Source organism: Polyodon spathula, chromosome 17 (assembly GCF_017654505.1).
Source record: "Polyodon spathula isolate WHYD16114869_AA chromosome 17, ASM1765450v1, whole genome shotgun sequence".
Taxonomy (NCBI): domain Eukaryota; kingdom Metazoa; phylum Chordata; class Actinopteri; order Acipenseriformes; family Polyodontidae; genus Polyodon; species Polyodon spathula.
In genome coordinates this window covers 9,752,810-9,775,452 of record NC_054550.1, presented here as the reverse complement: position 1 = coordinate 9,775,452, position 22,643 = coordinate 9,752,810, and the positions used below count along the sequence as shown (strand labels likewise).

The following is a 22,643-nucleotide window of genomic DNA, read 5'->3' as shown; positions in this document are numbered from 1 at the left end:
CAGAGCGATTCCCCAGTGCTGTAAAAATCAAATCAATCCCTTAGTCTAGTTAAAAAAAAAAAAGTATTTATTAATCTGTTGACTTAAACGGTTTCTTTTTCATTCCGAATTTAAAGTTTGTCCTGTAAAACATATTCTTTAGTAACTTTACTATTGTTGAAGTCAAGGCTCTTCATTCATGTATTTCAGCCTTTTAATTAACAAAAAAATTGAAATTTGATGATTTTTTAAACATAAATCAATAGGCCCAATACAAGTATGGGTTTGTAACTTTTAAACCACTGGTATTCCCTGCTGGAGTCTATTATTTGAAGACAGAGACAGGTGATTTTTGTTCTCTGCATGGCGACTCTAACAATGAATTAAATTACTGTAATTTTGTTTTTCATTTAACATTTAATTTTTTTTATTTGTTTTAATTAAATGCAGTAAATTATTATAGCAGTCATTTTTAAAACGACTAAGATTATTAGAAAATCCATGCAGTTTTAACTAAAAGCTTCTGGTTCGAAGCTGGAGAGACTGGAACTATACCTGTCTCTACACCTGGAATGCGACTGGAGTTGAACATACGCTCATACTGGGAAGTGCACATTGGAATAGTATTTTGAATCATAAGCTGAAAAGCAAAAAGTCAAGAGTCAAAAACCCAGATAACAAATAAGAGCACAAAAGAGGCAAACTAAAGAGACAAAAAAACGGGATATGAAGGAGTCCACGGAGATGGAAAGTTAGCAAGCCGAGTAAACCTAAACACCAGAGACAAAAGAAAATAAAAATCGGAGATTTAAAAGGGGGAGGTGTGGCGGCAGGGCTGATGTGCAGTGGTCGGCAGTGGGGTCTGAAACAGTCAGACGCTCACCTGAAACAATGTCAACAGCAATCCACAAAGCAGCATCGTTTCATAATGACAGGCGGTTGGGCGATTGCTTTTACAAAAATATTGTGAATTAAAAAGTGCGAGCTGGTTGTTGTGCAGGGTGCCGCTAACATTATAAATTAAGTGCACTGGTGCTAGTTTATAATTTTACTTAATAATCAAATTACTGACAGGAACACATTAGTGAAAGGCCCTTATACAGTATAGTACTACATGTACTGTCAACATGGCCTAACTGCGAAATAACCAAAATCACACAATGTTTAATGGAAAACAGTTCCAAGTTACAAATAAGGTTTCTTAAAATGGAGGTAAGGTGCCCTGAATATACACTACATTAGGCCAGAACAACATGGGTAAGACCTTATTTTTTTAATATTTAAATTTGGATATTCAGTGGACAAGACAATAACCCAACCTAATGCCACACCTGCATTTTAATAAATACATTACAAGTACATGTGGCACCATTTTTACTGTTAGTTTTTTGTATTAATATTTACGAAATAAGTGGGACGATGACTTGTGTGCTGGCAAGGTATGCGGGTGACATTGGACAGGCGCCTTGCTTTCCTCAACTCTTCAGCCGCTGCTTCACCCCTCTTACCTGTCTCTTGGCCCGGGAGGCGGGAAGTATTAAACATCCGCTCCCACTGGGATGAGCAGATGGGTACCGTGGATCCCAGGGCGAAAATCTGTTTCACACCGCAAACAATTCCCAAGCAAAATTGGAAAGTTGCATTTTAGAGGTGGGTATGGTGAAGAAAGAGGGAAAGAAATGTAAAATGCTGATTCCATTTGTTTTAGAGGATGGCCCTTTTGATATTAGCAGTGTCTTTCACTCAGGAATCCTTCGCTGTTACAGGCAACCTGGAGTGCAATATCATCCATAACCTCAAAACACTTCAGAAGAAACAAGCACAATCATAAGATAAAACTTTATACATAAACCTAGGCTAGGCAACCTATACTAAACTAATTTGAGAATGAATAAAATGATAGCGAGCTGTTTGGTTACAGTTTTGCAATATTAAAGAAATGCAAACCATTTCTAAATGCAGCACTACAGTGTTTAATAGCTATGGATCTGAACCTTGTATTATTTTCAATGATTTAATACAAGTGTATCAATAAAAGGTTAAACCTTTAACATCAGGAATAATAATAAGAATACAAAATCTAAGCTGTGTTTAACGGCGTCAAAGCTTTATGTCTTTTAGATGAGCCAGGAGCCGTTTCCAGTTTGAGTTTGGTTGATCGATCAGCTTTTAAGTGTGGGGTTGCTAACTTTCAGGTTATATTTTTATACTTCTCATTTTTAAAATCAAACTGGTCAACTTCTTGTTTTTTTGCTTTGTTCACAAATTGCTAAAATATCACTGTAGCAATGCGTCAACACATCATCTTTATAACATGTAGTTTTATTAACATTTACTTCCTAAGTTGTGCCCTTAAAAAGAGTAGAACTCGGGATCCAGCAGCCTACAGGAGTGCTTATATATATATATATATATATATATATATATATATATATATATACACACACATACACATACACGTATATACATATGTGCCTAGTCAATTTCAGGGACTATTTTGTAGAGACCTGTGTTATGAAAGTCGATATCTGATTAAGAACAATACAATAATATGTACAAAACTATATGCAAATGTATTTCTAAAATATATATTTATTAATGTGTGGGTATATTAGGGGGTTACAGCAGACCTAAGCCACTTCACAGGGATCAAAATAACCTATAATCCAGCTGTTCACTTACTGGTTTGATTTGCTCTCTGTCCAGCTTTCTTCTATACAGCAGGATGGCGTGGATTGTGTTTCCAGCTCTAGCTGACTGAATCTTTGTTGGATAGACGTACAGGTAGTCCTAGACCAACCAAAAAAAAAAAAAAAAAATGTTTTTCAAATAAGTATGTCAGACTAACATATATACACACACCAAGACTCTGAATGTATTCTTCCACTGGCTCCTGCATTAATAACGAGTCTACTCAACAATACGGTCTTGTACCATGTCCACCTTGCTGGCATTAACTTTTGTCTACACAGCAAATCCAATGCATTCCCTATGTGTAATGCATAAGCATTTCCAACAGGAAATGATATCCTGCTTTACATATACAGTACTACTGTATATGGATAATTACTAGAGTGGGCCTTATTGCAACATATAGTATATAATACACATAACTGAGGATCTGATCAAGCAAATCTACAGACTGGCCAAAAAGTATTGTAGTGTATTGTGACAAGCAAGTGATCTTATTAACCTCCCACACTGCACAGGACATGCCTGTTTCCACTCAAATAACTTATTTTTTAATCTTCCCTTTTACAAGTGGCGCTCCCACAACATTTTCTTGGGTTTTACGGAAAAGGGCAAATATCGAAACAGAAAAATCACAGAGCTTATCAGACAGCAGCAAGCCTACACATCACCTGTATGAAACAAATAACACAAGCAGAGCTTTTCAGACGTGACAGAAAGGTATGGAGTGTGTTTTGCCTTGTGTAATGTGGGATTTCTTAATCTTAGCCAATACCATTTCTTACATCCACTCGAGGCAGAGAGTTGCAGGGTGGACAGGTTAATGGTTACACTCTGTGTACCAGCTGTGCTGAGAATCAGACATGATTCTGCGCGCTCTACTGTGGTCACCGAGGTACTTTAAAAAAGGTATTTTGTTCACTACTGAGAACAAATTATCACATTGAAGTTTTACCAAAAGCAAAACACATTAAACAAGCACAGTACATCCCAGCTTGTTGTCTAACAGCCAAGAATGAACTGACCCAGAAATGTCTCTTTGAAATCGGTTCAATGGATTTACTGGTGCAAACCAAAGCATCCCAGTTCTGCCGCAGCCAGTCAGTTTCCTTCAATGCAGTTGTGCAAGAGCTTCGTCAAGCATGTAATGTATATGCACTTTGTTAAGAAATAATTTCAAATTAATACTTCAAGTCGGATAAGTGGTTCTCTGGATAATAATTCAAAAAGGTATTTGGCTGACTTTGGCAGAATAAAGCAATTAAAAAATAAAGCAACTGAAAAAACTTTTAAGCTCAATAGGATTCTTAGTTAAAATGTAAAAATAAATCTTGTAACTGTTTCTTTCACTTTCCACTTAGGCCTGAAGAGGAGACTTTTGAGGTCTAGTGTTTTTATACCATCGTTGCAGTTTTGAAAGAAGCGCATGTATCTGATACTAGGTTAAGTACATTTCTCAGTTTGCTCCTTTTCTCTAGTGTGTTAATGTGACAGAAATTCAGTGAGTTCTGGTTGTAAATCTCACTCCCGACCTGTGAGGGCGCTAAATAGTGAAGTCTCTCGACGAGCTGGCCTGACGGCTCATTTCCAAGGTCGGGAAGTCGGTCAGTCTGGAAGGATGTGAGACACTATTGCAGGAACGTATTGACCTGGAAGGTAAACGAGGTAGCAGCTGCAAGCAAAAGACGCAGCTGCAATTGTTTAACAAGGGTCATGCGTGATAGCATAAAAGGGGCTACAGAAACGCTAATCTTTTCCTTCGCTTGGTTTGAGATACAAGGAACTGGAAGGACCGGGAGATTGTCCCTTAGTGAAATTCAAAGTATTCGTGAGTGTTTTGTGTTTTTGTACTGTCTGTTAGTAACTGTCTGTGTTTGTTAAACGACCAGACAGCTAACACGAATCTGGAGCTGTCGCTTGAGGCCAGCACCAAACCAGATCATCACTGCACTTTCACTCACTGTTTGTAAATATTATCACCCAGCACCTGGACTAGTGACCATGTTTTGTATTATTGTGGGGCTGTATTATTATTTGGTTGTGCAGAACCAGTTGTGTTTTCCCTCCGTGCTTTACACATAGGTGTGTATTGCCGGAGGTTTATCATTTGGTCACCGAACCAGGATTATAAATAAAACCCTTCCTAAACTGGACTACAATTGCCTGCTTGTGGTTATTTCTGCACTGCATCACTTTCACACCTGCACGTAATCACCAGCCCCTTTGCCACAGTTACACTTGCACTTCATGGGCCATTTCAACTCAGCAGTATCTTCTGTGTTAGACCCAGTCATATTTAAAGGAAGCAGCTGATTGGTTAAGGACAGAAAAAGTGGCGTTGTAGGGTGGGAACACTATTACTGTCTCAGTAACAACTACTATGAAATGCAAGTCTACCTAAAAGTAAGCCATGTAAACAGAGCTTTCCTAAGCCTAGTACAGATATCGGTTTTAAAATGAAAATGCAGGTTTGCTATGATTCATTCAAGTGCTTCTTCAAAACTGCACATGCAGTATTTACAATAACCACTTCAAAGAAAATAAGAATGAACCTGACTTATGACAGCCGAGTCATCAGTGCAATGTACACAAAACTACAGTATACTGTTTACAGCTAGCACTGACAGAGAACCTGGCATAATGACAAGAATTAATCTTACAAGTTCATTAGCATGCCTGCCAAGCCTAACATTGGCTATTAAAAAGTGCAATTTCCTGTTCTGGAGAAAGAAAACTGAATCTGTGCTACAAACCAGTTGAACCTAAACGACAAATGTGCCAACCTGGCCCAGTCTGGCCCAGCCTGGCCTCATCAGATGCTGAAGTGCAACGAGGTGAAATGCCCTGAACTGATTCCCACTATAATGTACAAGAGCGCCAATGCAGCACTGTTCATAAATAATTATTAACTCTCAGGCTCTTTAAAGAATGTTCTAGTGAGTACAACCAAGTTATTTATGGTTGCATTCAGCAAAGCAATGGTGTTTGTTTTGCATATTAATAATTGGTTAAGAGAAGGTAAAACAGCCAGTGATGAACTAAGCAGGATTATGGGCAACGCAGCTTTAGAGAATTTGCATAATATTTATAAATGGTTTGGTATTTTAATACAAAGAGTTTGTGCCAAGTGACTTTCATATTTTTTTCAAGTTTCATGTTTTGTCATGTTTTTTAAAATAATTTCCAAAAATGGCTTACCATTGCATAATAATTACTGTTGACCATGATAGGTCCGCGTCCTCTGAGATAGATATATTCTTCCCACCAATCGCTGACCTGGAAAACATGAACACAAAACAATGATAACTTGGATTTACAGCACTGTAATTTATTCATGGTTCCATGGCAAGCAAGCAAGCAAGCAGGAAGGGAATGAGCTTCAACCCAGGTAAAGGGGGGCGGACCGGTGATAATCTTGAAAACTCCTTTGAGTTTAGTGCAATTACAAACTTCAGTGATCTTTCCTATTTAGTTTTGTCACAAATAACGATCCATGGCTTTGTTGCACGGCTTAACCCTACCACATATTCATATGCAAGATTTTGTCACACAAAAGAGTTTTGACATTCAATTCCCAGTCTCTCCCAGAGGTTTTATTAATTAGAACATGTTTTATTATACAAACGCTACACAACTTTATAGAACAACCGTAAGCAAAACAACATTAACTTACGTAATTTGTTGCCCACCAAGACTTCAGTTTCAGATACCACTGCAGACGGGGTCCAAGGTTCACTTCAAAGTCTTTAGCAAGAGCCTCCATTCTATTGTACTGCTCATCGTCCATTAGCGGGCGGGCCGACTCCAGGTACTACTCCAAACAAAATAAAAGAAGTAGTTTATCAAAATCACACGCAAAGCGGGGCTTAGTGCAGCAACAGAGAAATCCACAAGCCTTTCATGTAAAAAATAAAAGTATGTTGAGGATGGATACTCCAAAATCAACACACAATTTGGTACAGTTCAGCACTAAATAGACAGAATGTTTGGCTGATGCCTTCAGTGCATTCAGTTTAAAGAACTTTGGCTTACGTGTCTACCAACCTAAAACCCAAGGGATAAAAACTCATCTGTGACTTTACTGCACTGAGGAATCCCCCTTCAACTGCATATCTGTGGTTACCCTGCGAATGCCCATAAAAAATGCTTGCAGTCAGGCACTGCACAAGAACAAGCTGCCAATTTCAAACAACGGCACTGTGCAATTCAGAGTCCTGTCTTGCATAAAACCAGCCACTCTCAAAACAAGAACACTCAAAAAGTAGTTGCAGTACAGAAAGAAATAAATGAGCTGTTTAAAGGACTGCCTTAAAATGGGAAGCACTCTATACAACACTACTACATACTAAAGACTGCTATGCATATGTGCATAGAAAAAAGACCAAATATTGAAAAATGTTGACAATGGTTAAATGCTTACAAAACATTCTAAACGTTTAATACCATTAGCATCACTAACACAAATAGTACAGTCTAACATAATTTAAGAATCATGCTGCATAGCATTTTGTATCGTCTGTGCTTTTTCTTTTAGTGTGAGTCTAATTATAAATACCACAAACCTTTTGGCTCATACTGCTACACTTGGACTTGGGCACAATTTGTTTCAAGGACAAAGACACAAAGTATATATACAGTATAGACACAAACACACACACACACACACAAACACACACATTTGACTCACTCGTTTCATAGTATCTGCGACTGCAGGTACAGGAAGACGTGGGAGTGATGTCTGGAAGCTGTACAGCATTGGCTTGGGTCCAGAGAAAAGCTTCACCAGTGCCTATAGAGGAAAAGCCATAAACAGCACGAACAAGGATGGCAATATATATGGAGGCAGCAGTATGTCTGCACGGCACACATGAGAGTTTTAGATTCATATATTAAAATAACATATCCAATTCTGAGAAAATTACAGTAGAATGTAACATGCAGGTGATTTTAGGCTGTTACATAAAAAGCAATCAGGATGTTTTCTTACATGCAGAAGGCTGCAGGAGTCAAACAGTGCTAGCACTCTGTCTGCATTCACGGAGTAGTCTTTATATGTAGCAAGTAAAATGTTTATATATATTTACTTTTATATATAATACTTTTTGCCTTGCAAAAGTATTCAGACCCCTGACCAATTCTCTCATATTACTGAATTACAAATGGTACATTGAAATTTCGTTCTGTTCGATATTTTATTTTAAAACACTTAAACTCAAAATCAATTATTGTAAGGTAACATTGTTTTTATGTTGGGAAATATTTTTAAGAAAAATAAAAAACTGAAATATCTTGCTTGCATAAGTATTCAACCCCCACACATTAATATTTGGTAAAGCCACCTTTCGCTGCAATAACAGCTTTAAATCTTTTGGGGTAAGTATGTACCAGCTTTGCACACAGTGTCGGAGTGATTTTGGCCCATTCTTCTTGGCAGACTTGCTCCAGGTTGTTCAGGTTGGTTGGACGACGCTTGAGGTCCGCAATTTTCAAATAGTGCCACAGATTCTCAGTGGGATTGAGATCAGGACTTTGACGGGGCCACTACAGGACATTCACCTTTTTGTTCTTGAGCCACTCCAGTGTTGCTTTGGCCTTGTGCTTGGGATCATTGCCCTGCTGAAAGGTAAATTTCCTCCCAAGCCTCAGTTTTTTAGCAGACTGAAGCAGATTCTGTTGCAATATTTTCCTGTATTTTGCTCCATCCATTCTTCCTTCAATTGCAACAAGATGCCCAGTCCCTGCTGATGAGAAGCATCCCCACAGCATGATGCTGCCACCACCATACTTCACTGTAGGGATGGTGTGTCTTGAGGCATGGGCAGTGTTAGGTTTGCGCCACACATAGCGCTTTGAGTTTTGGCCAAAAAGCTCTGTCTTGGTCTCATCTGACCACACAACCTTTTCCCACATCGCAACTGGGTCACCCTCATGCTTTCAGGCAAACTCCAGACATGCTTTCAGATGGTACTTTTTGAGTAATGGCTTCTTTCTTGCCACCCTCCCATACAGGCCATTGTTATGCAGAGCTCTTGATATGGTTGACTGGTGCACCATTACTCCACTCCCAGTCACTGAACTCTGTAGCTCCTTCAAAGTGATTGTTGGCCTCTCTGTGGCTTCTCTCACAAGCCTCCTTCTTGTTTGAGCGCTGAGTTTTGAGGGACGGCCTTTTCTTGGCAGTGCCTGGGTGGTGTGATGCAGCTTCCACTTCCTGATTATTGATCCAGCTGTGCTCACTGGGATATCCAAACACTTGGATATTATTTTGTACCCTTTCCCTAATCTATGCATTTGTATTACTTTATCTCTAACTTCTGTAGAATGCTCTTTGGTCTTCATTTTCCTTCAGATTCACAGCCTTACCAATGATCCTTCAGCAGCAGGGTTTTTATCCAGAAAATATGACAGCAACTTTAATGGTTCACAGATGGAGGCCAATGGTAAGGTAATTGTATCCACGTTAGGGCAATTTCTTTCATCGGTGCAAACTGGGACCTTCCACAGCACAGCGGTTGAATACTTATGCAAGCAACATATTTCAGTTTTTTATTTTTCTTAAAAATATTTCCCAACATAAAACCAATGTCACCTTACAATAATTGATTCTGAGTTTCAGTGTTTAAAAATAAAATATCAAATAGAACAAAATTTCAATGTACCATTTGTCATTCGGTAATATGAGAGAATTGGTCAGGGGTCTGAATACTTTTGCAAGCCACTGTATATACATATAAAGTTGTTTAAACCTAAATTAAAACAGATGATTGCAGAGAATGACTTCCTTAGACCAAGCTGTGCATCTGCTTAACAATGCAAGGTAATATTGGAACACTGATTCACCCGGACTTCCTGACATTGAATTTGAATGTATGCAAGATAGATTCCAAATGAGATGCTGTAAAAAAAATGAGATATATTCTACAGAAGACAAAAAAAATCATCTGTTGCTAGAGCTCACTATTTGACAATGGAATTGTACATTCCTGTGATGAGACCACGCAATTGAGCAAATAAAGTCCCTTCAGCTACAGCACTCACCATCCAGATTCTGGTTTTCTTGGGCAGTTTGCCGTGTGCACTGAACATCCAGCCGTGCCAGGAGAGCAGCATTTTCAGGGAGGTGCGCATGAAGGAGACTCCAGCCACCCACAGGCCGGTGCTGATGAGCACTCCTCCCAAAAGCTTCTGGTTCTCATCAGACAGGTACCTACTGCAGAGCACCAACAACAGCAAGGCTGGAAATCACTTAAAAAAACAGCAAGCTAGACTTTCCTGACAGAAAAGAAGAAATGGATGCTTAAACACTGGAACAGCTCTGAAGATACATTCAGTCTGAGAATAGAATGTTATGTATACAGACATTTTCCCATATTGGTACATAATTATAGGGATTATAGAGTAACTGTCTTTAAATCATAATGCAATTATAGAGTTATTATAGTGCATTGCATGTTAATTATTTAATAATCGCTGGTCCTCATTTAGATTGCATTTTAAAATGGTAATTTACTTCATGCAACACATGTAGTAATTACATAGTGGCAGGTACTACTTTATGTTTTTATGTCTTAGTGATTTTGGACTCAATATTCCCAGAAGATTTAAAGGAGGGGTTGTACTCTTACACAGTTGTCAATGTTGATCTACGTCACCATCATTTTCAGTCAATAGGTAGCACTGTGGTTACTCCATGTTAGACAAGCGCTTTTTTTATTAAAGATTTATGATAGTTTTGTGTTGGCTGAATAGTTTGTTACAACTATGCCATTCGTCAAGGTGGAAAATGAAAATGCTAGCTCCTTCACAATCAAAACATTGTCCTATTTCTGATGCAACATAAACCCACCACCAATAGCAAGCTCTTGTACTGCCTTCTACGCCGCATTTTTGCAGCTTCTATGTAAATAGGTGCAACACAGTAAGGACTGTGTTCTTAGAAAACAGTACGAGTCAAGGGCAGTGAAACTGAATGTGTTCTCAAAAGACACTGAAATTGATTTTGGGAGAGATCCACAGGTGACAGCAGTTTTACTAACAGTATATTATATATCAAACATAGGATTAAAACTCCTGTGAAGTATTTACCTTATAGGGAGGTGTGCCCCAATTCTGGCTATCAGCCCGAATGAAGGATCTGTTTTTGTATACGCTGTTGTGGACATGAACCCCACCACAACTACCAGCAAGCTTGTAGGGCTTCCAGGGAACACGCCGGTCATGACCCCATTCTACAAAGGGAAACAGGGTCAGCAAAACACTTTAAAAGTGCAACGTGGCATGGGTATGACAAATCAGAGTTAAATTAACTAATGTATTGTACTTGTTTAAATACACCTTGGGGGTTATTTTGGAAAATCTACTGGTAAAAAGGAGTGTCCCATTTTGGCAGTAACTGCTAGAACAATTTAACTTAATAGGCCAAAACAGACCATTACTTTCAGATGAAATATGAAAGGCAATTTATACTTTTGAAAATTATAAAAGTGAGTAAATGTCTTCAACATTTTTTTATTTAAAAAATAACCCTGTTGTGTCATTTTCTGTTTCAGTCATCACAATTATCATTAGTTATTTAGTAGACGGTTTTATCCAAAGCGACATACAGAGACTTGCATCAACAACTGTTATAGAGTCGCTTACAATAGGACCTTGGTTTTACATCTGGTTATGAAGGATGGAGCACAAGGTGGTTAAGTGACTTGCTCAGGGTCACACACAGGGAGCCAGTGGTTGAGCTGGGATTAAACCGAGAATCCTGGTATCAAGCCCTTTTCTTTAACCACTGGACCACCATTTAACCATTTATTTTAACTGTATTTATTGATCCCTACTGGGAAAAACACCAGTAGGGTTGCTAAAGAGTTTAAAAGCAGTGTTATTTAGATCCAGAGTTTTGTAGATGATGCAGCACTTTGTCTAGGAGAGGCATGCAGATCATCAGGATTGGGCCGCAGATGAGCTAACTGCCCTGTCGGTTTGCAGTGCAGTGACAGTCTAGCCTAGTCTGTAATAAATCAGCAAATTTGTTTTAAAATCTAGACTTTAATGAGATTTCAAATGTCCAAGTTTTATTTATACACATACTGTCACACATATGGCCACCCTTTATGCTGTGTTGTCTGAGCTCAGCCTCGGTGCAATAAAAAGCAATGCCTTGCTTTCTGTTCCACAGCAGACTTAAGCTAATATACCGTAATGACGAGAGAACCCAGATCAGGAATCTATTTTTTTTTTTATTGATTTAGTTTGTGCTGTACAAGAACAGCATTACTCTTCTTCCAATGTACCAGAATTATTAAAGCAACTCAATATCCCTATCCACATACCATGCACACCACACTTATAGAACAGTTATTCTGCACTGTAAAGTTGCGCTCGACCATACAGAGGCACCAGAGATTAGCCTGCTGCTTTAACAGCTAGCTGGTTACACAGATCTTACACTGCCTTACCTAAGGTTGGCTATTATGAAGCCCAAGATCAGTGCTAATTGGGGTGTGTGAAATCAGCTAAAGATGTAGAGTCTTGCAGCAGCACACAGTACCTTGAATCTGATGAACTTCTTCTTCCAGGAATGCAGCCCAGAGAGGTAGATCTGTCGAAGAGCTTCATGGCTGAGCCGGAGGTCGATGCCGTCTGGTGTTACTGTGAACTGAAATGCTACGGCCTGATGAGCCTCTGCCATACCTGTTTCCTGGATTCACTGAAAAAGAAAACACAGGCATTTTAACATGCAGACCCTGACCCAGTGGTCTTCAATAGCAATTCATTTTGGGGTAGGGGATGGTCACAGTTGGTTTTCCTGACGCATGTAGAACTCTTCTAAGACCACACTGTATACAGGCCTATTTCACCCCTCTTGGACGATTTTAGTTTGTTGTGTTACAACCTGAAATCTTGATGCATTTAAATAGGATTTTTTTTCCTTTGATTTACACAACCTACTCAAGAATTTTTATTGTGAAACAGTTAGTGAAAAAAAAAAAAAAACTGAAATGTCTTGGTTAGATAAGTATTCACCCCCCTAAGTCAATACTTGGTAGAACCACCTTTGGCAGAAATTAAACACCTGTGATTCATTTTGGGGTAAGTCTCTACCAGGTTTGCACATCTGGAACGTGCAATATCCGCCCATTCTTCTTGGCAAAATTGTTCAAGCTCTGTCAAGTTGGATGGGGATCGTTGGTGGACAGCAATCGTCAAGTCTTGCCACAGATTAATGTCCAGGCTTTGACAGGGCCACTCCGGGACATTCACTTTCTTGTTTTTAAGCCACCTGTGTCACTTTGGCTGTGTGTTTGGGGTCATTGTCCTGCTGAAAGGTGAATTTCCATCCCAGTCTTAGGTCTTTTGCAGAATGAAGCATATTTTCCTCAAAGAGTTGCATGTATTTAGCTCCATCCATTTTGCCCTTCACCCTGACAAGCTTCACAGTCCCTGCAGATGAAAAGCATCCCCATAGCATGATGTGCCACCACCATGCTTCACAGTAGGGACGGTGTTACCTGGGTGATGTATTGTATTGGGTTTGCCCCAGACGTAACGCTTTGCATTTAGGCCAAATAGTTCAATTTTTGTTTCATCGGACATAGAATCGTTTGCCACATCTTTTCAGTCTCCCACATGCCTTTTTGCAAATTCCAAGCAGGATTTTAAATGGGCTTTTTTTTCAGAAATGGCTTCCTTCTTGCCACTCTTCCATACAGGCTAGATTTGTGGAGTACCTCAGCTATTGTTGACACATGGACAGTTTCTACCATCTTAGCCATGGAATGCTGTAGATCTGTCAGAGCTGTCAATTGGCCTCTTGGTGGCTTCTGTGACCAATGCCCTTCTTACCCGGCTGCTCAGTTTGGGAGGACGGCCTGCTCTAAGCAGATTCTGGGTGGTGCCGTATACCTTCCACTTCTTAATGATCGACTTGACTGTGCTCCAAGGGATTTTCAATGCCTTTGAAATCTTTTTACACCCCTCCCTTGATCTGTGCCTTTCCACAACTTTATCCTGGAGTTGTTTTGAAAGCTCCTTGGTCTTCATAGTAGTATCTTTGCTTTGAATGCACTACCCAACTGTGGGACCTTACAGAGACAGGTGTATTTAATCTAAAATCACGTGAACCGCTTTTATTGCGCACAGATGGACTCCATTTAACTTATTGTGTGAATTCTGTAGCACCTGAGCTTATTTAGGAGGGTCATAGCAAAAGGGGTGAATATCCCCATCCCATTTTTTCACACACTAAGGTTGTGTAAATCAAAAGGAAAAAAATCCCATTTAAATGCGTCAAGATTTCAGGTTGTAACACAACAAACTGTGAAAACATCAAAAGGGGATGAATACTTCCTAAAGGCACTGTATGTGGGTTATGCCTTTTCATTCCACTGGATTCAGCCAAGAAGGGGTCTAATTACAATATTCTAAGAATGATGCAGGGTTTTCCCCATGAATTCTGTACAGCCGGGCGGCAGAATATTATAGCCGGGAGCATTTTTAACAGAAAAATAAGCTTGCCTTACCTTAAATATATAATACGACCAAGAATTTGAATAATGTGTTGTCTTTCATTGACTATATCTGGTTGCTCATTTTCTTTTTCATAACTGTTTTTAATTATGGTACATTACCGTGCTTATTTAGGCACTCTACGATTTGACTGGAGAAAGATAACGTAGGGTTATTGTACTTCACAAAAAAAGGTAACTTCCTTTTTCACTTCCTTTTTACCTTAATCACTGAGCTTATTTCTTCATTTAAACTGTTTTCTTTATGTTACGTTTGCAGGGGATTTTGTAATTCATGTCTATTTTTGTTTATCGCTGTTCAACATTTTTGGAGTGCAACTGTTCACTTAACCATTTTTTTTTTTTTACACAACAGTACTCACACCCGTTTGGTCACCATGGTAACTGTTGCATGAAACTGGAATGTAATAATCCAGCACCTCTGCACTTAAGCATCTATATATCAGCTATCTTCTTAAAGGCATACATCCTCCATACATGAACCCCCAATATCTCTCACAAGCACCTGGGTACATATTTTTACAACAAAAGGAATACCCTTTTGTTTTTTGGTGCATATGTACAGCTATTACCTATTACTATATATATATATATATATATATATATATATATATATATATATATATATATATATATATATCACTTTACAGTACAATAATACAACAAAAAATGGACTGAATGATAATAACAAAGTAGCCAGCGCAAATACAGTATTAGGCAATGGATTGCACTGATCACAGGCTTATTTTGAAAACCCTGCATTCATTCCCACTATTTGTGCTTTGAAAATAATTGGTTATTTTTTTTAGCCGTCATTTTTAACGTTTTAGCAACTCGAAGTGCTTAACGCAGAAAACCCATCCCGTCAACTCTCTGATTGGTTAAAAGTTGTGTCAAGATGTGACACAGCTGTCATGTGGTTCCAAGATTATTTTTTTCACCCAGCAATGCCAAGTGTTTTAGTCTGCTAGAAGCGCAATCAATCCTTATTGATAAGGCACAGTAACATCTGCAAGACCGGCGAATCAGGTTTTTTCAGCCGGAAGGCGATGTGCCACATTTTTTACATTGGTCCTGTGGCTCATTTGGTTGAGACCAAGTAGAGAGACGAAAATAGGGCTCCACTATTGGTTACTTAATTAAGCAGGGAAAAGACTCACCATAGGAAACACTGGCTTCTGGGAAACATACTGTTGTGTTGTCTCCTCCTACTTAAGCAGTGTATGACAAGGGAAAACTGTTTGTTTAAATAACCCAGAGTGGGTAAACTTATGTTTGTGCTGTGCTTCTACTTCACATTTTACTATTGTTCTCACCTCCTCATCTCTACATGCTTAATAAAAGTAACTTAGTTTCTCAGCCTGCAATAGCCATCATAACATAACTGGTCAACATACTGTACCAGAGCGGCTTTAGACCTGATGAGTGCCAGAACTGACAGTGCAAGAACAGACAGGTCCTTCTTGTGGCAATGATGTGCCAGTCTAGCATCAAACCAAGTGTAGCCCGATATGGAGAAGAGTACAAAAAGAAAACTAGATCATGTAAAGAAAGCTATAAAAGAGCAAACTTATAAAACAGAAAACCTGAGGAGAAACAAAAATAAAACACAGCGCTCCTTCACGATTTGACACATTCCTAAATTCAGCCAGGTTTACAAAACCATACACGAATATGCAGTTAAAAAGTGGTTCTTCCCTGACCTACAACACCCATGCTATGTAATAAAAATGTAAATGAACACATGTGCCCCATTGTTAAGTTTTAGGCTGCCACAATTGGATAAGCAGTGAAAATTTTACATGCATAGTAGCATATGTACTTTACAGCTGCCTTCACCATGCACTGTCACCCAGGCTTTAACAACATGACAGGCAACAACACCCCTACTGCTGCAGTGCGGGCTCGGCATCACATTTCAATGCCAAACAGGCAAGACGCTCCAGGCAATACTTTAACAGACCCTTTCAGGATTATCCAGGCTTAAAAGTCAATTCAATCATTCCAGGCTTTCAAGGGAAAGTGATTCACTGCAGTCACTTCTCCCAAAACTGCATTTTAATCCCTTACTGCCCAGTTTGAAATTCTAGCATACAATAAAGTATTTAGATACAGTAATTAGTATTCAATGTACCAGGGACTGTCTTTCTGGGCTAATCCAATGTGTGTCGCTTTTTTTTCAGCACATAGGCTAATTACTTGTGACAATTATACTTATTTCACCGTCTGCTTAAAGATGAGTTAAGTTAATTAAGAGGGGAATTTCAATCTGTGTTGCACCTCACCTAGGAGTGTAATGATTCAGTACGCATCGATGAATTGTGATACTTTCTTTATACAACATTTTGTATCACAATATGCATGTACCGTTGGTATTGTGATTGTAAGTGCAAAACCAAAACATATCTCATTGTATTTTACCAAATGGTTCTTGAATGAACAATAAGAGTGTTTTACAGATGGTTTGAAAACATATCGCCCCTATTTCATTTCTTTAACATAATAGTCTGTCATTAAATGATCATTTGATCTTATTATGCATAATACAAGTAGCCAATCTGGACCATCGCATGTATCATGATATATACGACCTGCATATTTCCATACGTATCATTACACCCCTAACAACTATAGCTTTGTGTGTCAGCCCCTGTAGCTGTTAATCCATATAATATGTGGATTCCATAACTTAAAAAAAAAAAAAAATACCAACAGGCAGTTGATTCAAAAAGGGCCCTGTACACTACCGGGAAGACCTTTGCTTTATTGATCAGTCACAAATTAGATGATTCATCGGTCTGCATTCAATTATTCCCAGTTAGGGAGGGTCTGTCCGAATTCCAGCACACCCTGTATACAAATATCACCCTGTGCATAGAACACCCAGTACTGTAGTGCACACTTCTGAAGTTCTAAAAAATAAGAGACATCCAAAACAAGACGGTTACAGTTATATGACACAACATACATTAAATTAAATCGGGCTCCATTTTGAAGCAGGTGCAGAGATACATTTTCTGAGAGTAATAAAATAATGCAACAGTGTAAAACTATAGTTGCCGCTTAATCGGGATCCTGATAATTGGGACTGTTGCTTAAATGGGATACAGCTCTGGGAGATGGTTCTTCCCAATGCTATTACTGTCGTTTAATTGGGATGTCACTTTGATTAATTGGGATACAGTATTTTTAAATGATGAACAGAGATCGCCTTTTCAGAGCAAGACATGTCGCATAGCACAATGCAGCGAGTACCTGAATACGCGACCCTAGGAATAATAACGTGGAAAAAGGGGTTCAACGGGTTACCTGTGTCTTTCTGCGAAGGGTAGACGCATGTTGAGCCACATAGTGTAGTGTGTGTGCAGCCCTGGACATCTAAGGGCATCACAGACCTGTTTTTGCTCAATCTTGTGTGGCTGAGAGCCACCAGTCTCTCTAAGAAGTTGGCGCCGACTGCACGGGGGTCACATAACTACTTAGCACGCCAGAGTCTCGTTCGTTATCGGAAGTAACCAGACAAATTGCTCCACCAACTAAGAACGGCCATGCACAACCACCCACAGAATCGAGAAAGACCTATCGATCTGTCAATCCTTTCCGTGTCCGGGCCGGGTGACCTTCCTCGTGTTGAGTCAAGTTAAGCCGCAGTCTCCACTCCTGGTGTTGCCCTTCCATCAATTCCTTTAAGTTTCAGCTTTGCAACAATACTCCCCCCGGAACCCAAACATTGGTTTCCTGGAGGCTGCTCGGCGGGTCATGGGCCAGTCGGCATCGTTTATGAGTTTCTACGCTGTCGGAGAATTTTGATTTTACACTTGGGGCAAAAAGGGCAAAAAACATGCAAGTCAAGTCAAAATCAAACACACTTATCATATATAATCATCAACACAGGCAATTTTGCTTTAACTTTTGAAAACATACTTGTTCAATAAAACTGCTTCTGGTGTACAGAGGTCAAGGTTGAACGAGGCGCACTGTCACTGCCGCATTCAGGTTGAAACATAGCTGCGGTTTACTTCAGTAGCCGGTGCGTTTTTACTACTCAGTAAGCTGTTTAAAGATCCCAACAACGATAAACAATCACCACTAAAGACTATGCCAATGAGTTTGGCAAAAGCCATCCAGGTGACAAAGACTAACTCGAGATAAACTGATATGAATAGTGTTTTGTTTTTTTGGGGTTTTGTTTTTTTTTATTATTACTACACAGACATATTTGTAATGTTTAAAGTGAAATTGTTTACATTATTGATTGATGGCACTCTGGTGAGCTAATTGTAACTTATTTCGAATTTGAAAGCGTCTCAACAAATACTTTGTGATAACTGTTATTCAATAGTGCCGTGTGGACGACAACTCAATTTTTAGACTTTTATTTCAATTACGGAAAACATAGATTTTATTTATTTTTGTATCTGAGAATTTCATTTTTTTTCTTATTACGGAAAACTAGGATCCCTGGTGATTATTTGCTGTGACTTGCGTAAATCGCACTGAACTCTTGAAGAAGGAGTCTCCAGTGGTTTCTCAGGCTGCTGTTGCAAAGAAAGTTGCCGTGTCAACATTGCAGGTGTCTTGCCTTGTGATAAGATGCGATTTCATTCTTTTTCATTTCATGTAGAAATACATTTGGGTTAGGAATAAAAAATTAAAAAAAAACAGTGACTGGTATTTTACATTATCTATTTAACATTTAATCATAACGTGATGAGATCTCATGTACAAACATTTTGTGAGGGTGAAGGTAAATGACATGTCAGGGTACAAAATAATATTGATTTAAATACTGTGAAAATGTTATCACAACTCATTCAGCACTAAGCAAAAAGGCTACTATAAATAATTAAATGTGGAAATGCATCATGCAAATATTATTTAGGGGCACTCCCTAACTGCTCTGCTTAGATTGCACCCACATGTCATTTTGAGTGGAGTTATTTGTCCTATGATCTGATCAGATCACAATCAGAAGGAATTTGTAACTTTTGTTTAAGTGTTTACATTAGTTGATCAAAGTTATTTATTTTACTTTGCTAAATGTTTTACCACACTGCTCCTTTGTTAGAGTGCTATAGTAGGGAGCAATGAACACTGTGCTGTATGCATTCCACTTTCAATGAGAATACCAGTAAAATCACATTATGGGGACACTGGGACTGAACCACATTATGACCTTTCCTATGCTGTAAAGGGTCAATTTGTATTTTCCCAGCCGGGCAAAGTTTTCCACAGCGGACCGTATTTGTATTTCCAGCTTACATTTTATCTAGTGCCAACTGAGTGAGCCTGCAGGCTGCCAATCGGCACAAAGCAATGCATCTCTTCCGCTATGACATCTTTCCTTTTATTTCCAATTTGCAAAAGAACTGTCAAAGGCAATATCCACAGGGCTCTTGAGTGGCGCATCCAGGAAAGGCACTCCATGTGGTGTGCAGGATGTGCCATAGAGCCTGGAGATTGCAGGTTCAAATCCAGGATATGTCACAGCTGACCATGACCAGGGGTTCCTAGGGAGTGGCACACAATTGGCCAAGCACCACCCGGGTAGGGAGGGCTTAGGTCAGCAGGAGAATCCGTGTCTCACCATGCATCAGCAACCCCTGTGGTTGATGGGCACCTGTGGTTCTGTAGTGGAGCCACCAGATGTGTGTTGTCAGATTGGCAGGAGCACATTTCAGAGGAAGTATGTTCCAGCCACCATTTCCCAAGTCACAAGGGGGATTGCAAGCAGTGAGCCAAGGATACAGACAATAATCAGACAAATGCATCTCTTCCATTATGACATCTTTCCTTTTATTTCCAGGGAAAAAACCGGGGTAAAAAATTTGCATCAACTAAATTTATTAAAATTTTTTTTAAAAAAGACAGTATCCATGAGACTGGTCAGCCATACCAGAAAGGCATGGTGCACCTGCTAAAGAGCTGTGCAACTCAGTGTTTGAAGAGCTGTGCAACTCAGTGTTTGAAGAGCTGTGCAACTCAGTGTTTGAAGAGCTGTGCAACTCAGTGTTTGAAGAGCTGTGCAACTCAGTGTTTGAAGAGCTGTGTAATTCAGTGTTTGAAGAGCTGTGCAACTCTGTGTTTCATGAGCTGTGTAACTCTGTGTCTGAAGGTGGCAACAATGTCCATTTTGATGATCTTTTACCTAATTGTTGTCCATGTTGGAGATGACCTAGACAAATAACACTAATTGATAAGCATGTTTCAAGAGCTTTGCAAATGTTAATTGCGCACAGCTGATCCAAATTTTAACAACATGAGATCTGTTACATTGAGATTAACTGAATCAAATAATTTTTAACAAGTTTTAATCAGTCATTACAATCCAATATTGCCATATGATGCAATTGTAAAAGATCAACTGTAAATGCTGTGCCCACATCAGATTCTCCTGGAACTTTGGCCCTGTCCCCACTATTCCTTTAAACCATCTTAAAAGTGCTGAATACGGTTAGAATCCACACTATGCAGCGTTTAATACCGTACTCGAGAACCAGACTGGTTCTAAATTAGATCCCATCAGGTAGTGCAGTTTGTCAGAAGTGTGGATGCTGTAATACCAAACTACATTTTTTGTGTATTCTCCAATTTCCCCCAATGCTTCCTGATGTTTTGACACGTGGACATTACAAATACAGTACTCAGAACAGGCGTCTGGAGAAGTTCAGAACGACTACCAATACTACTGTACCATATACAATTTCTGAGGCTTGTTGAAAAATGGTGGATCACGGAGCGACGTGATCAGATACCAAAATCAAAGCACATTGATATCTGACGTGATGAAATCAGTCAAGGACAACTTCAGTTCAAAACGAACCACACATTATGATAAAACGTACCTTGTGTTTTTAAGAAACAAAGTCATAGCGTTCATGCTAAGAAGCGCCACGTCTTCCATGGGCGTGGGCTCCATATTTGTCGGGTTCTAAACATAAAATCCAGTGCATGGTGGGATGATGTCATATTAAGTCCCACAGTCCACTGCGCTGCTACTGTAGTATGTGAATATTTATCATATGCAATATATTGGTTCTTGTACATTTTTTTTACTTATGCATCTTTCCGATGGACTTCTCATTTTGTCTTGTTCATCATAAATTGATTTTTTCTTTTTAGCTAAATTGATTGTTTCCAGTTTACGTTGGAAAATAAATGATGTAAAAGTAATAGTTTGCACAAAAATAATGTATAATTAATGGTAAATGTACCTTTGTTCAACAGTACGAAAACACATCACAAATGATTGCACCTTTACCAAAATCCCCCATGTACCACTTTCTAACATTACACGGGTCAAGTTTTGGTACGCATACCACATTGTGACGATTTACCACTTTACCACACTACACCAGGCTATTTAATAGTGTTTGCACGCATTAAGCCTTACTAAACATAAAACAGTACTTGAGTGTGGACGCTTTGCGCTGGATGATTAATTAAAACATTTCTGAGTATGGTTCTCCAGACCGGTTATGTCAGTGGGGACAGGGCTTTGTCTTGCTGCTAACCTTGGAAACGTTGCAAAATTATAACTGTATATCACTGTACTAACCAAGTCAGCAACAAGATAATTTTAAACAACGTTTATGTATTCAACATTGTGAAACGGTTAAAAGTTTGAATGTAATTTGAAAGCCAAGCTTTTCACACAGGTAAACTCTGCTTTGAATTTACTTCAAATATCATAAGGGTTAAAGTGCAGATGTATGCATTTCTACCCGCAAGGAAGTGACCATGGTAACCGAAGAATAGCAGTGTTTCAGCAAGGCGTCGGTCGATTTAAAAAAAAAAAAAAAAAAACACAGCAGTCGGTGGCCTGTTTTAACAACCATAAAAAATGTGTTTCAAATAGAACATCATTTTTTTTTAAGTTTCAAAACTCTAGTATTATTTTTCTATCGACGTGTGCAAAACAAAACAGAAAGCTTAAATGTGTGTCTCCGCTTGCAAAATACAGCACTAATTTCAAATATAGCAGTAAGTCACCCTAACTTCTGATATTATTTGTGACATTTCAAGGACACATGCTTTGCGAACCGGTTGACTTTCATGCTGTTGTATATCTAAACACTCTTCCCCTCCCCCACGCCGCCAGTAAAGCACATGACTGCTTCTAGAATCTAGGTAAAAGGTCATTCCGCTGCGGAATGAAAGTGCGCAGCCAAGAGCAGTTTTCGCATCCTACAGTGAAAGCCAACGAACCAGCCAAGTTAATTACTGTACACACGCTTATGCAACTCGTATTTATCTGAAGACAACAAAGAAACTTGTGAGACAAGTGTTTAAAAATATGTGGACTCTTTATACGGCACAGAGTACTATATACAGTAAACACAAAGACCTGGGATACCTGTAATTGCTAGTTGGCAATAAATAATAAATAGAGGAATAAAAAACAGACTCGTCTGCATGAACACAATGCACCAAGCTCAAAATGTTACAGCA

General features: G+C 39.0%; 1 protein-coding gene across 3 annotated transcripts in view; it reads right to left on the bottom strand.

The window, feature by feature from the left end:
• The window catches only part of LOC121329718 (carnitine O-palmitoyltransferase 1, liver isoform-like), a 41,376-nt gene that overhangs the window by 16,883 nt on the left and 1,850 nt on the right, over positions 1–22,643 (bottom strand). For 2 of the 3 annotated variants that reach the window (XM_041275419.1, XM_041275418.1), the window contains exons 2-9: positions 12,215–12,373; positions 10,756–10,898; positions 9,709–9,880; positions 7,358–7,459; positions 6,344–6,481; positions 5,869–5,946; positions 2,662–2,769; positions 1,488–1,575 (exon numbers count right to left, since the gene is read on the bottom strand). In XM_041275419.1, coding sequence (XP_041131353.1) covers positions 1,488–1,575; positions 2,662–2,769; positions 5,869–5,946; positions 6,344–6,481; positions 7,358–7,459; positions 9,709–9,880; positions 10,756–10,898; positions 12,215–12,355 — 970 coding nt within the window. In that variant the 5' untranslated portion in view covers positions 12,356–12,373. Of the gene's footprint in view, positions 1–534; positions 620–1,487; positions 1,576–2,661; positions 2,770–5,868; positions 5,947–6,343; positions 6,482–7,357; positions 7,460–9,708; positions 9,881–10,755; positions 10,899–12,214; positions 12,374–22,643 lie in introns of all 3 variants that reach the window. The other variant, XM_041275420.1, reaches the window with a different exon arrangement.